At 33.6% G+C, this 15,587-nt stretch overlaps 1 protein-coding gene across 3 annotated transcripts in view; it reads left to right on the top strand.

Moving 5' to 3' along the window:
• Positions 1–15,587, top strand: part of LOC129938749 (tyrosine-protein phosphatase 99A) — a 771,051-nt gene that overhangs the window by 327,593 nt on the left and 427,871 nt on the right. For all 3 annotated transcript variants that reach the window (XM_056046478.1, XM_056046480.1, XM_056046477.1), the window contains exon 6: positions 14,895–15,082. In XM_056046478.1, coding sequence (XP_055902453.1) covers positions 14,895–15,082 — 188 coding nt within the window. The remainder of the gene's footprint in view (positions 1–14,894; positions 15,083–15,587) is intronic.

Below are 15,587 nucleotides of genomic sequence, written 5' to 3'. Positions count from 1 at the left end.
CTCAATATGATATGAATACCCTTAATTAGGAAGGGAGGATAGGATTTGAAGAGAGATACCGATGCATATTAGTTTTCAATGTCTGCACATCGTAATGAGTTCGAATTATTGAGTCTGGTAAAGCATTCCACATTCGTGTAGTGCGACTGAAAAAAGAATCTCTGTACTTTACAGTACCGCCGAAATTGGGCTCAAAAGTAAACTGATGGGCATTCCTAAAAGAACAAGTATTACGGTTGAATTATGTGAGGGTAGAAATGCAACTGGATATTTTATTAGAGCATTGCTTGTGGACCCAATAAACAATTTTTGGTTAAAAAACGGTTTATAAACCGGATTATAACCCTAGGTTATTTACCGTAAAAGTTTGAAATCGGTTCGAAAGACGTCTCAGAAACGTTCCAGAGACGTTCCCATTACCCGATTTGGGCAGTAACTTTGTAACCTGAGTTCTGTAGTGGTTATTTCAAAGCCGGTTAAAAGCAGTTAGTTTAAAACTACTTTTTGGAGTTAAAAACTAACCGTTTTTATATGGTACGCATTTAACGCTTCTAAAACGTTTTTTCCGAGCGTTATTTTGCAGCTTTTTAATAACCGCTTTATTTTGGTTTCCTTGAAACCTATATTTTAGGTTTTTTAATAACCAATATAATTTTAAAGTAGGGTTTTTACTGGGTTTGGAAAAAACCCTGTATTTGGTTCCAAAACTGGTTTATAAATAACCGTTTTCCAGCTGAAAGTAAATAGCCTTGTAAATAAAAGAAATATGGTTTCAAAATTACTTTTGTGTAAATATGTATTTTAGTTTAAATATAACTTTTTCTTAACTTAACTTAAAACTAGAAATCTTAAATTTAATTAAAAACTAAATATTAATAATAATTATATTACATAAATACTGGTGTTGGTGTAGTTGTTGGTGTAGTTGTTGGTCCTGCTGTTGCTATTGCTATTGATGCTGTTGTTGTTGATGGTGTTGTTGTTGTTGTTGTTGCTGCTGCTGCTGCTGTTGCTGTTGCTGTTGCTGTTGCTGTTGTTGTTGTTGTTGCTTTGACGGTTGTTGGTCTCTCATTTTCATTTCTGTGGAAAAGAAGAAAAATGTATGTTTTTATTAAAATATGCAAGTACGTAACTTTAATAATTTAAATAAAACAAAAATTTGGTAAAGAATATAGTAAAACAAATCAAACGGTATAAAGACAAACGCCTCATAATAAGAAATATATAATATACTTTTATGAGTTTTGTACAAATGTACTTACAAAAGTTTCATCCGAAAACGAGCCTGCTTCAAATAAGTTTTAAAGAAATTAGCAGCATCGATGTCGGAGTAGTTTGGATACAAGGCGAGTTAGATATATAGCTCAAAGAATACTAAATTGTTGTTTTTATTATCAAAGGACACGAGCGAACGATAGAAGAGCACAAACTGAACTAAAAACTAAATATGGGCCAACAAAGCAAGTAAAAAACAATCGCTCGTCATATGAACAAAAGTAAGAAAATAACTGAAAAAAGGCAGTTCACGTTATTTTACTACTCATTCCATATGAATGCAAGTAAAAAAATAACCCAAACAACACGGCTGTCGTTATTTTTCTACTTGCATCCTATGAACAAAAGTAAGAAAATAACTGAAAAGAGGCAGTTCACGTTATTTTGCTACTCATTCCATATGAATGCAAGTAAAAAATAACCCAAACAACACGGCTGTGGTTATTTTTCTACTTGCATCCTATGAACAAAAGTAAGAAAATAACTGAAAAAAGGCAGTTCACGTTATTTTGCTACTCATTCCATATGAATGCAAGTAAAAAAATAACCCAAACAACACGGCTGTGGTTATTTTTCTACTTTTGCTACCTACTATATGAACAAATAAGTAAATAAAATGAATATAATTGAAAAAATAATTATTTGCTTACCTTTTTCTCCAATTTATATAATTATTTATTTTATTACACTATACGCCACAAATCACACTATAGAAAACGATATTAAATCAATACACGACCGACAAGCAACGCACTCAACTTCATCAACTCAACTGCAATCTGCAAGACTGAACTAAAATGAAACTGGTTAATCGGGTAATGGAAAACCAAAAAAATATGAAAGGAGAGAAACAAAAATAACAATCGCGATCAGTGTTACCACTGCAAATAAAATGTTTGTATTTGGATCTTTGTATGTTTAATGGGATTTTACATTGAGAAAAGAAATTAATTCTTCACGGATGTGTCGCAATTTTTTTTTTCCCTTTAATAATGAATTACATTGGGAAAATTATTGAATGTTTTACAGGACGAATTGATTTTTCTGAAATCTCTTTTTGGAGACAGATTTACACATATTCTCTCATGGATTTTCACATATACTACGAGTTTGCCATTTCGGACATTTTGGTGTGTTTGTTAATATTCAAAACGTTTGGTGTTTGTTGCAAGATTTGCTTAAAAAATTATTTTGGCGAATGTAAATTTACGAAGTGTGTTAAAATGCACATTTTAAATTGAAGAATAATTATAATCATAAATTTGTTTAGCTACTTTTGACTTTACAAATTATACATTGAACCCAAAAAGTAGCGAATTTTAGAAGCATTTGGGGCTTATTCAAAATGAAACTTGTGGCAATACTGATTTTCGATGAATATGGAAACTGAGAACAAAGAAAATACGTTATTTTGAAACCAAACTAACGTGGTTTATTTTTAACCACTTAAACATGGTTGTTGTTTAACCGAAAATTAATTAAAAGTTACATTGCGGTTAAAAAATAATCTTAATTAGAACCCCGCTGTCAAAAGAACAGATCTGGTTATTTTGCAACTAAAAAAATAAGTTATTTTGGAACAAATTTCTAACGTGGTTTGTTTTTAACCACTTAAACTGGTTATTGTTTAACCGAAAACTCTTCAAAAGTTACATTGCGGTTAAAAATAATCTAAATTTGAACGACGCTGTCCAAAAAAGTTTTTTTATAACGAAAATCTAACTGAAGCTCACAAATAACCAGGTTTTAGGGATAAATTCTTACCTGAATTAAACTTAAAGTTGAAATTAAGACTTGTTTTTACTGGTAAACAACTACAGTTCATAAATTAACCAATTACAAACCACTTTATGACCAAAGTTATTGAAAGTAATATTATTACCGCGGTAATTTTGAAACTCAGGTTACAAATTGTTAATTGGGGAAGTAGCGATAAAATGAAGAGAAACGACGGTGCTCGAGAGATGCAAAAGTTTCAGTTAGACAATAGTCCCCTTTTATTTTTAGAGCTCTCTTTTGAATTTTGTCCTGATTCAAGTGGGTTATAGGAGCACCTGCTCAAATATGGGAATTGTATTCAAGGTTTTGACGAATATAGGCTTTATGAATTCCAGATCAGAAAGGGTAAAAATCTTCTTGCATTGTCGGAGAAAACCTAAATACTTAGCAGTATTTTTGGCGATGTCAAATATATGATCACTCCACAACAAGTGGTTTTTAGTTCACATACCTAGGATTTAAAAGCTGTTCAGTCTCCTCGATGCAAGTACCACTCATGGATAGTGACATTGGGGGGGAGGATTTACGCTTTTGCAACAGTAGACCAGCATTGAGTTTTCAAAGCAATATATTCTACACGGTTTTTGATTCCCCATTGAACAAAGCTGTCAAAATACGAATTTAATTAGCTTATTATACGCTGCAATTGGTAGTCCACATCTGAAGAACAAGGATGAGAATCTTAAAACGAATATGAAAAGCTGTTTAAGAATTTTAGTTTTCAAAGGAACATGAGTATCGTAAATGATTTAAAAGTATTTCGTTAGGAATTGCAATTATTTATTAGGGAAGGGCATATAAAATATATCCTCTCTACTGATGACTTTAGAATGCTCTTCAAGTTGCTGACCAATAACATTTTTGAAGTCACGGTATGATTATTTATGTCAGTGTATTAAACATTAAAATTGATTGTTAAAAAAATTAAGTCATGTTTTGAAAAAGTTTTTTTTATTAAAGAGTGGATATCTTACTTGGTAGATATCAATTCATGAATCAAGTTCTAAAAGTAAAGTAGAACATTATTGGGGTATTTGTAAACTCTCTGCAATTCCCAAATTGTTAGAAAGTATTGTGAAAATTAAGCCTGATTTTCTTACAAGTGAATACTTAACTTAAGCACATCATGATTTGGCCTACGGTCGATCATACAGGGTCCGGCAAAAAAATCTCTTGTATTTTAAGACGTTTATATTTAAAGCTATTCATAGATAAAATGGTACTCCGTTTTTAGTTATCATAATGGCGTGGCACGGTGAGCATCGCGCATTTGTCGTAGAGGAATATATCCGTATTTCCGTATTTTTTCGAAGAAAATGGGCAAAAAGTTACAGTTAATGCGGATCATTACTGTCACATGATTGAGACCTTCTTCCAACCAACCTTAAATCAGTTTTCTAGGAACCACAAAGAAGTCTGGTTCCAACAAGATGGAGCCACATCACACAATTCAAGGCGTTCACTTTTAAAATATGGGAGATCTTTTTGCCGGACCCGTATGATGCCAATTTGTTTTATTTTAATTCATTGGATACACTGACTTTAGCAAGGCATTTGATTTTGTGAACCACCAAACACTTCTGAAAAACTTTTCATTCTAACTTTTCTCGTTGATTATATTCGTATTTATCTTGGAGAACACAACAAATTAAAATTGTAGGAACATACTCAAAGGAAATTCAGTGTACATCAGGTGCCCTCAAGGTAGCCACCTGGGTCCGCTAATTTTTTTATGTTTGCTAATGATATTGTCTCTATCGTCAAGTACTTTCAATGTTTTTTATTTGACATTGATTTCCTATCAAATTGGTATCACATCAATACTTACGACAGGGCTTCAATTATTAAAGACTTAGGAGTTATTCTTGATTCCGAATTTTATTTTAAAATTAATTTTGATCGCAAGGTCAATTACTTAGTAATTTATATAATACGTATTGGAAAAGATTAATGTAAGAGATCCTTTCGTATTACTATGCTTGTTTATATCTCTTGTCAGATAAATTTTAGAACACGCGGACTTATTTGGATTCCTATTCATAAAGATCAGATTAAAAAAATTTAAACACGATTCAAAAAATATATATTTAAAAAATTGATTAAAACTTTAGTCCCAGTTATAAGGCTAAATGCCAATAACTTAGAAAATAAAGTAAAAATAAAGAGGAAAAATTAATAAGATAATGCTTGTTAAAGACTTACTATTCTACAATATCAAATGTACATTGATTCTTAAATTCATGAAAATCTATGTTTCCCCAGGGTCTATGCGAGCTAAACCCTTGAAAAATTAATTGTTTGTGTACGTACGTCCGTACGTTCACGAAGTTTTTTCGTCCTCCATAGCTCAAGAACCAGTAAAGATATCGACTTCAAATAAATTTTGTTATACAGATAAAAGTGCAGAAAGATGCAGACTCCCAAAATTTTGAAAGTGTGTTTTTTTTACCATACCAAATTAATTAAAAAAAGGTTAAAATGTTGGTTAACCCGAAATATCTCATGAATCAATAACGCTAGAGACTTGAATTAAATTTAAAATTATGTAGTGTGGAAAGTTAATAATTCAGTTAACAGTTTTCTTATGAATCCAGAAAACTGAAAAAAATAATCGTCGACTCGAATATTTTACGAATACAAAATGATGTTATCTCCAAACCAATTGTATGCAACGAAAAATAATGTTTTTAATATCTGGTAAGATTTTGAGAAAAATCAAATAGACGTTTTTTTTATAAAAAATATAAACCTACAAAAAAAATTACTCAAAGTTGGTAAAAATTGCATTCCTAATCAAATATATTTTCAAAATTTTAAGATTTTGGCTTCCAACTAATGTCATCTTAAAGGGTGATTTTTTTGAGGTTAGGATTTTCATGCATTAGTATTTGACAGATCACGCGGGATTTCAGACATGGTGTCAAAGAGAAAGATGCTCAGTATGCTTTGAAATTTCATCATAATAGACTTACTAACGAGCAACGCTTGCAAATCATTGAATTTTATTACCAAAATCAGTGTTCGGTTCGAAATGTGTTTCGCGCTTTACGTCCGATTTATGGTCTACATAATCGACTAAGTGAGCAAACAATTAATGCGATTGTGACCAAGTTTCGCACTCATTTTACTTTATTGGACATTAAACTAACCACACGAATGCGTACAGTGCGTACAGAAGAGAATATTGCGTCTGTTTCTGAGAATGTTGCTGAAGACCGTGAAATGTCGATTCGTCGCCGTTCGCAGCAATTGGGTTTGTGTTATTCGTTCACATGGAAGATTTTACGCAAAGATCTTGGTGTAAAACCGTATAAAATACAGCTCGTGCAAGAACTGAAGCCGAACGATCTGCCACAACGTCGAATTTTCAGTGAATGGGCCCTAGAAAAGTTGGCAGAAAATCCGCTTTTTTATCGACAAATAAGCAAAATTGCCGCATTTGGAGTGAAGAGCAACCAGAAGCCGTTCAAGAACTGCCCATGCATCCCGAAAAATGCACTGTTTGGTGTGGTTTGTACGCTGGTGGAATCATTGGACCTTATTTTTTCAAAGATGCTGTTAGACGCAACGTTACGGTGAATGGCGATCGCTATCGTTCAATGCTAAGAAACTTTTTGTTGCCAAAAATGGAAGAACTGAACTTGGTTGACATGTGGTTTCAACAAGATGGCGCTACATACCACACAGCTCGCGATTCTATGGCCATTTTGAGGGAAAACTTCGGAGAACAATTCATCTCAAGGAGTGGACCGGTAAGTTGGCCACCAAGATCATGCGATTTGACGTCTTTAGACTATTTTTTGTGGGGCTACGTAAAGCCTAAAGTCTACACAAATAAGCCAGCAACTATTCCAGCTTTGGAAGACAACATTTCCGAAGAAATTCGGGCTATTCCGGCCGAAATGCTCCAAAAAGTTACCCAAAATTGGACTTTCCGAATGGACCACCTAAGACGCAGCCGCGGTCAACATTGAAATGAAATTATCTTCAAAAAGTAAATGTCATGGACCAATCTAACATTTGAAATAAAGAATCGATGAGATTTTGCAAATTTTATGCTTTTTTTTTTAAAAAAAAGTTCTCAAGCTCTTAAAAAATCACCGTTTATAAGAAATATTGTTTTCAACATTTTGAAAAATCGTGAGAAAAATCGAATTGACAGTTTTCTTACAAAAAATAAAAACGGAAACAATAAAAGTTTGGTAAAAATTGATTTTCGAATCAAATTTCTTTTCAAAACTTCGAGATATTGGCTTTAAACTACTTTTATTTCTTAACAAATATTTAGTAAAATTTTGATTCTTTGGAAAATATTATTTTCGATATTCATAAGTTTTTTTTTATAAAAGTCCAACAGTCCGTTTTCTTATAAATAAAAATTAAATTTATAAGAAATAGTACGCAAATTTGGTAAAAATTGATGTTCGGTTCTTGATATCTCTCAAATTAATTTATTATTTATAAATTTGTCAACATATAAGAAATGCTACTAAAATTGGTAAAAATGTGTTTTCAACTAAAAATCTCGTTAAAAAACTAGATTTTCAAACTAAACTATTTCTTTACATGAACAAATATTTTTGGTAATTTTAATTTTTTTAAGAATAATTTAAATGACAACTTTCTTAACAAAACACGACAACCAACAAACTATTAAGCCAGACAAATCGATAGACGGGATGGGAAGTTATCAGTATGAGTAGCATCCCAGCCATTTATTAAGTTCTAAAATTAAAATTATGTGATGAAATAAATGTATACAAAAGAAATTGTTGAGAATTAAACATTGTTTATTTACAAAAAATGCATTGCTATAAATATATACTAATTAAATCAATAATAATAAAAAAAAGTCAGGGGATCAACTCTGTTTTTAGGTACCCGTATAAATAAATCTTTTATAAAAGATATTCGACATGATGTTGAATTCGAACCTCATCTGAAAATACGGACAAAAACATACAATTTGCATTTCAAGAACCTACTTTTTTTAGTATCCAACCCCATCTTATAGAGCACTCATTAACATTATCTATTAAACCATAAAATAAAACAGCCTTACTTTGGTCGTGTTTCTTCTCCATCCTCGTATTAAATTTTAAGACCAAATAAAAGACACAATTGCTCTGAAGATAAAAACCGATTTCTTTCGAGTATACATACCTACCTGCCAATTGCCAACCTAATCCTTAATCACATTGCGACAATCACACATTATCCAGGTATTTTCAACCGCAAACAACAAACACATTTGCAATTCAACACAACCAATCGGATAAACAAAACCTAAACTATAGCACTTATCGGATGTCCTCTCCTTACCCTAATGCAAATATTCGTTTGTACTTATGCTTAGTTAGATACACATACATACAAAAGGACTAACCGCGTGGCTAAACAAAAATGGCTGGACGCGCCTATATTCGCTCCATTGAGGTATATTCCCGAAGTGTTTATCACAGTTCAAATTCACGAGCAAAGGGATAAGGATACCTGCCATTATGTGTCTATATAATGATTAAAACTACGAGCAAATACTAGCTATAGCAACTAGTACATACTCGCACATTCCCCGAGAGCAAATAGCATCATGGTCAACATTGGGTAGCCAACAACACCGTCGCCGCCGCTCGCCGCAGCGCCCTGGACAGGACACATTGACAGCATTGGGCAATGTCTATGTCTAGTTCTTCAATGGACGACTAACTTTGGATTTGGACAACGAGGTCAAGAGGAGGATGACAAAGAATGAAATTTACACGACTCACACGACAACAACAAAGCCCTCTAAATACTTGAAAAAGATTCGATGTGCGCCTCGGTTTGGTTAGGATTATGATATACATAAAGGCTGGGAAGGACCAAGGGCAGGAGCAGCATTGGTCCAACAGAATTACGACAAGGGCAAAGAATTCAGCAACAACTGATTTTACTTCACCATCAGTATCCTCGTTTTTAAGGGTGGCGATGGTGGTGGTGGGGTTATGGTAAGGCGGAGGAAAATACCAGAAATAATCCCAATTGCTCGTTCGGCGGAACTGAGTACCTATGGTTGTTGGCTCGTTGTCGCTGTTTTATCTTTATCCACAGCTCGCGTTTTCATTTCATTCACTTCAGTTAAGTTCAGAGGTTATATCCTTGAATATCGTGGCAGCATTACGAGGCGAAAGTCCGAGTCGGGATTTTGAAAGTTTTCTCTATAGCATTGCACAACCTCCACATCCCTCAACCGACAACCCTCAACTCTCAACCCACATCCACCAAGCTATATCCATTATGGCTGCTGTTTAGGTCCATATATATGTATCTAGCTTTATAATGGAGCATCTCTCGCCACTGCCGTACCGTCATTTTTGTTGTAAGATAAAAAAAGGACTTCCACAATGTCATTGTTTCATTATGATTAATTTACCTAAAAAAGAAAAGAAATTAATTAAAAACCATTCTGACGAATTGTTTCTCTGCATTATAGGTTGCTGCTAAATTTGTTAGGACTTTTGTGAATTTTCGTCTGCTTTACTTTTATAATTTTCCAGATACTTCGTATTTTTATATCTATAACTAAATTACGTTGAAAATTATCTATGTTGGAATTCTTTTTATTTTTGTTGCCATTGAAATTCAATTGGAATGATTCTCTGTCTATACGGAGTTTGGAGTTCTCCGAGGACGAGATGTTGAAATTGAAATTAAATGTTAGCAAGCTTACAACGAATTTGCCTTGGAGTTATAAATTGGGATTTTTAATTTTCTCCACTGGGGAAAAAGTATTGGTTTTGTAGAAAAAAAAAGAGATTTTAATTAAACTTTGAATTACAACTATTTTGGATCACCTAAGGGAAGAGTTGATTTTTAGCTCCCAGTGGAAGAACCTCGATATAAAAAATGTATAAGAAAATTAAAATATAAATTTTATTTTTATATTCTTAGAATCCTGAAAATTCATAAAAACATAGCTCCACAGATTTATGTAGCTGCAAAGGAATAACCAATATTTTAGGGTAGTTAACTGTGAGTGAGCTCTTTCAACGATATGCAGTTTTACCAAATTTACTCCACTTCTTTTTTTTTGTGTCTTTATTAACTTTCAATAGGAAGTTATTGTAATTGGTCCGATTTGTCGAAATGAAAATTTGGACATTTCTCGACGTTTCAAGATCTCTAGAGTTGAAATAAAAGATTTTTAGAAAGATGTCCGTACGTTCGTGACCTTTTTTCGTCGTTCATAGCTCAAGAACCAGAAGAGATATCGACTTCAAATAATTTTTGTATGCTGGTAATAATGCAGAAAGATGCAGAAAGGGCTCTCAAGAAAATTGCGTGGGTGGTTTTTTTTACCAAAGCAGTTCAAAAAAAGATGAACATTTTGGTAAAACCTAGAGACTTAAATTAAATTTTATATTATATATTGTAACGTGAAAAAAAATCAAATGAATTGTTTTTTGACACAAATATCTTTTCAAAATACAGAGATATTGGCCTGAAGCTCCTTTTATCTTTTAAAAATTATTGTTGTCACCATTCAGCAAAATTTTGATATAAATCAAATTGATTGTTTTTTTTTATAAAAATAAAAAAACCTAAACAAAAATTTAAAAAAGTTGGAAAAAATTGATTTTTGACTCAAATATCTTTTCAAAAATTTGGGATTATGGGTTCAAACTTTTGCTTTACAAGAAATATTGTTTTTTAAAACTTAAAAATATTGTTTTCGATAATCAGTAATTTTTTTTTATAAAAATAGAGCAGTTCGGTTTTTTCATAAGAAAATAAAATCTACAAGAAATAGTACACAAATTAGGTAAAAAAATTTGTCCGGTTCTCGGTACCTCCAAATTTATTTCATTTATCCAATTTGTACAAATTTAAGAAATTCTACTAAAATTGGTAAAAATTGGTTTTTGTCAAAAAATCTCTTCAACAAAAATAGATTTTGAAACTTAACTTTTAAGCAAGACAAATCGATAGACGGGATAGGAAGTTATCAGTGTGGGTTGCATCCCAGGCTCTCCTTTTTTTAAATAGTGTGCTAAATGTTGGCTTCTAAATGGTTAATTGCCTTACAAAGTTGTTTTTTAAGGTAGAGAAGTTTCAATGGTTGTTGTTTATATTGAATATTTTTTTTTTGGCTATTCAGAACGAATGTTTAAAGTGTAGAACAATGCTTCCCAATTGTAGACATACACTTTAAAAAATAAGCTCAATAAGCTCAATTTTGACGAAATATGGTTCCAAAGAAAAAGCCGGAACTATCAAGCGCTATCAATTTATTACAAAATCAAAATGGTAAAATGGTGATTTGGCTCTCCGTCTACGAACTTAACGTCAAGTCATATACAACAAAGCAGCTATACTATTGAAACATTGAAAACCAAACTTTTATGAGCAGCTGAAACGAAATTCACAAGTCCATAAATCTAGAACCGAAGACTGCAAGGACAAGGTTGGAAACATCACAGTAAAAAAGCAGTCAATGCTAAGGATACGAAAGGACCACTTCTGTAGACTGTATAACGGCGACGACGGACCGAATTCCGATGTCAGGCAGGATGATCCATTCAACATAAACGACAAAAGCAAACAATCCCGTCCTCCCAAATTAGACGAAGTAAAGATTACCATATCTAGGCTGAAGTCTAATAAAGCCGCTGGAGCAGATGGCTTAAATGCCGAGCTCTTTAAATCAGCTCTAGATAATGTGGTGGAGCATGCACCAACTTATCTATAAGGTATGTTCGGAAGAAAGCATGCCTGATGAATGGAACTTTTGTATTGTTTGCCCGATCCTGAAAAAAGGACATCCTCTAAACTGCACCAACTATAGAGGAATCAGTCTACAACATCGCCTATAAAATCTTCTCTGCCGTAATATGTGAAAGTGTAAAGCCCATCGTCAACAACCTGATAGGTTCTTATCAGTGTGGTTTTAGACCAGGAAAGTCCACCGTCGATCAAATATACACAATACGGTTGATCCTGGAAATAAACCATCTTTTCATCGATTTCAAAGCCGCATTAACAGCATCTACAGGAATAAGGTGTAAAGAGTCATATCTAGTTTTGACATCCCTGTCAAACTGGTCCGTTTGTGCAGAATGACCATGGTGAATTCACGCTGCTCCATAAAGGTTGGAAACAACTTAACAGAACATGTCGATGTCAGAAAACCTTTAAGATAGTTTGATGCGCTGTCATGCGATTTTTTAACATCGTGCTTGAAAGAATAGTACAGAATAGTCATGTTGACATTGACATGAACAGAAGAACTTAGCGTGATGTCAATGGGGCTTTTGTGAGTATTGAAGCAAAGGCGTCAAAAACGTTTTAAACGGTTAATGACAGCAAAACAAAGTACATGCTGTCATCGAGAAAGGAAATACAACACCGACCGACGACGTCTTGGTCAAAACGTCAACATCGACAGACGTAACTGTGAGTTAGTCAAGGACTTCGTCTACCTAGGCTCCACTGTAAACGCAGAAAACAACACCAGCGATGGAACGGAGAATAACTCTTGATAACCGCTGTTTCTTTGGGCTAAGAAAGCAATTGAGTGCAAAAGTCCTCTCTCGAAGGACCAAAGTGTCGTTATATAAGACCCTCATCATCCCCGTCCTGCTAAACGGTGCAAAAGCATGGAGAATTACAAAAGCGGATGAAAACATCTTGGGTCGTAACGAGAATAAATTTCTTCGTTTGATCTACGGTCCCGTATGCATAGAAGGGGTGGGGAAGTAGATGTAACGACGAGCTGTACGGACTGTACAGCGACGTAGACCTATCCAGAGAGTGTAAAAGCCCAACGACTAAGATGGCTGGGTCACGTAGACCGCAGCAATGCTTCGGTTTGGAAAGTCTTCGAATCGGTGATCTCACCCAACTTGGAGCGCGAAACTGGTGACATCTAGCTAGGGATCGAGCTAGATGCAGAAGTTTGTTGGGTGAGACCCTTATTCACACAGGACTTTAGCGCAATCTTAAGTAAGGAAGCCAAGCTGCAAAAGATATTTGTTTTCCTTTGGAAATATTTCGCCATACATTCCTCTTAACCCTGCAAGTTTCAATTGCCACGCACCTCTAATTCGCGGTGTTCAATTGAACTTTAAGGGATAAGTCCATTATTTGGACCAATTGGCTTATAAATCATATTAAAAATAAGGCTCGTATGAAGCATTGATTCGTTTTAGACCAATAGACCGTGTTAAACCCTCTGAGCGAACGTTTTACAAGCTTTGACTTTGTAGCAGTATTTTGATTACTAGTTGGCTATCCATACAATTATTTATGTTTTGTTCTTCCGAAAAAAGCAATACATGACTTGTTTTTATGAGCCTCTAAGGGCTACAAGGTGCAAATCTATATAAGCCTTAAAAAAATATGTTTAAGTTTATATGTCAATATCGATAGCGTTATTATATTGTTACACGCACGAAGTGCGCTTTTGGGTGCCAATTCTTTCACCAATATATCAAGATTGACTAGTGAAAGGAAGGTCTCTAGGGGTGCGGTTGGGGTAGTAAAAAAGCTGTGTTCATTCACAGAATGGTTTTCGGGGCTTAGACCAAATCTTCTTCCGAAAATTCTGCTGCAGGTACAGAAGACAACTGAGGCTTCCCTTTCTATTTCTATACCTCCGAATACTACTAAAGATTTTTCCTGATTGAGTAATTTGAAAGAATTAAATGATATTTCGTTCGATATTTATGACTTAAGCCCCTTCCACACTCTTAAAATTACTTGCTCCAGTAACAAACATTTTAAATTCCCAACAGAAGTCATTACACTTCACAAACATATATTAGTGACATAGTAAGAAAATGAAGGCTGACTTCTTGCATTCAAAGTTCTATTGAAGTCCCTATTGAAACACCGTTTACTATTTCTCTGCTTGATTTGTAACCTAATTTTTGTTCCCACTCATGTAAAAATCACAAGCTTCAAAAAATGTGGCAGAAGGTTTTTTTTTTTGAAAATTATTTCATTAAGTCAAACCGAACTTCACTCAATCTTTTTCCCTCATCGTTATATTTTTATGAGGAAATAATACACAAATTATCACGCCAAAAATTTGACCCCACTCAAAAATTCATCATCCACAAAATATTTTCAGATTTATCAACACAGAGAAAATATCTGATGTTAATTTTAATTTCCAACAATTACAAAGGAAAGTGAATGCTATTTACTTTTTTAATTAAATGTATTTTCTCAAAATTGTTTAAAAAAAAACCAAACCCCGCAGTAAATTAATTTCAGCAAAATAAAAAAAACTGTAAATGATGTTTCGTTTTATTTTAATCCAATTTATTCCTGTTCACTTCATTTTTATAGCAATATACCCTCTAATCGCTTTTTTATCTGTTTAATGCTCGTTGAAGTGAAATTTTCAAGACATCCCTTACCTTTTTGCAGAAATGCTTCAACCAAAAAAATCCAACGCCAAAAAAAACGCATTAAGATTCACATTAATCACGTTTGATGGAAACATAGAGACAATTTAAATCACGTACTAAGGATAATTCTAATCCTGCAATTCTTCTAATTACATTTCTTTATTTTATTGTTTTTTGTTAGTGTATGAGTGTGTTCAAACATAACGTCGACGTCGTCGCATCGTCGTCGTCGGGGTCGTTCTTTGCTCGTCATGCCACTGACTATAAGAGCACATCCTTACATATGATGATAAATTAAAATTCCTTCATTTTATTTAAAAATACAATTAGTTTACATATACATACATACATACAAAAATATTTATACATAAGAATAAAGTAACTTGGAAAATATGTATGAGGAGTGTGTATAATTGATGGATTTTTGTTCTGACTTTATACTTGCAGCTCCTATTGGAAAACCAGTCCCTACCACCGCCCATAATACATCATCCACGTCAGTGTACGTATCCTGGAAGCCGCCGCCACCAAATACGATTCTAGGTGAATTCCTCGGATATCGCATTACGTACAGACCTCGAGACCGGGATCCCAACGACACCAAGGAAATTTACATTCGAGATAGTACCGTGGAGGTAAGTTAGTTAAGTTAGCTATAGCTTTTAGCTTTTAGCTCAACCAGGATATAAGCTATAAATGTGACTATATACATATATATTGTATTTTTGTATATGGGTGTGTTTCTATGTTCTCATAGAAAAATTATGCAATAGTCTTCGTCTTCCTCTTCGTCGCGTCGGTCGGTTGATCCTCGACGCTTGTTCGTAGGAGGAATGAAATACGAGTCTTAGAAGAACTTCGTTTAAATGCCATTTATTCTTGTAGTCGTTGTAGCAAAAAAAGAAGAGGACATTTAAGACGAATCGGCTTATGTATGTTTGTGGATGAGAGTATAATGTGATTAAGGTATAAGAACGAAGAAGCCCCTACAGTCAATTCTCAATAATTGGAACAATTTTAGCTAAGGATTGAAATTAATTTATTTTTAATTATTTTACTAAGACTTATGTTTAACTAATGGAGTGTGATTGAAAGCTTGGCTAAGGTTAAAAATATCATGGAGAAGTAAAAACACTTCAA

The sequence above is a fragment of the Eupeodes corollae genome, chromosome 1 (genome assembly GCF_945859685.1).
Source record: "Eupeodes corollae chromosome 1, idEupCoro1.1, whole genome shotgun sequence".
In the NCBI taxonomy this organism is placed as follows: domain Eukaryota; kingdom Metazoa; phylum Arthropoda; class Insecta; order Diptera; family Syrphidae; genus Eupeodes; species Eupeodes corollae.
The sequence above is the reverse complement of the archived record's forward strand: the minus strand, read 5'-3'. Positions and strand labels throughout refer to the sequence as shown.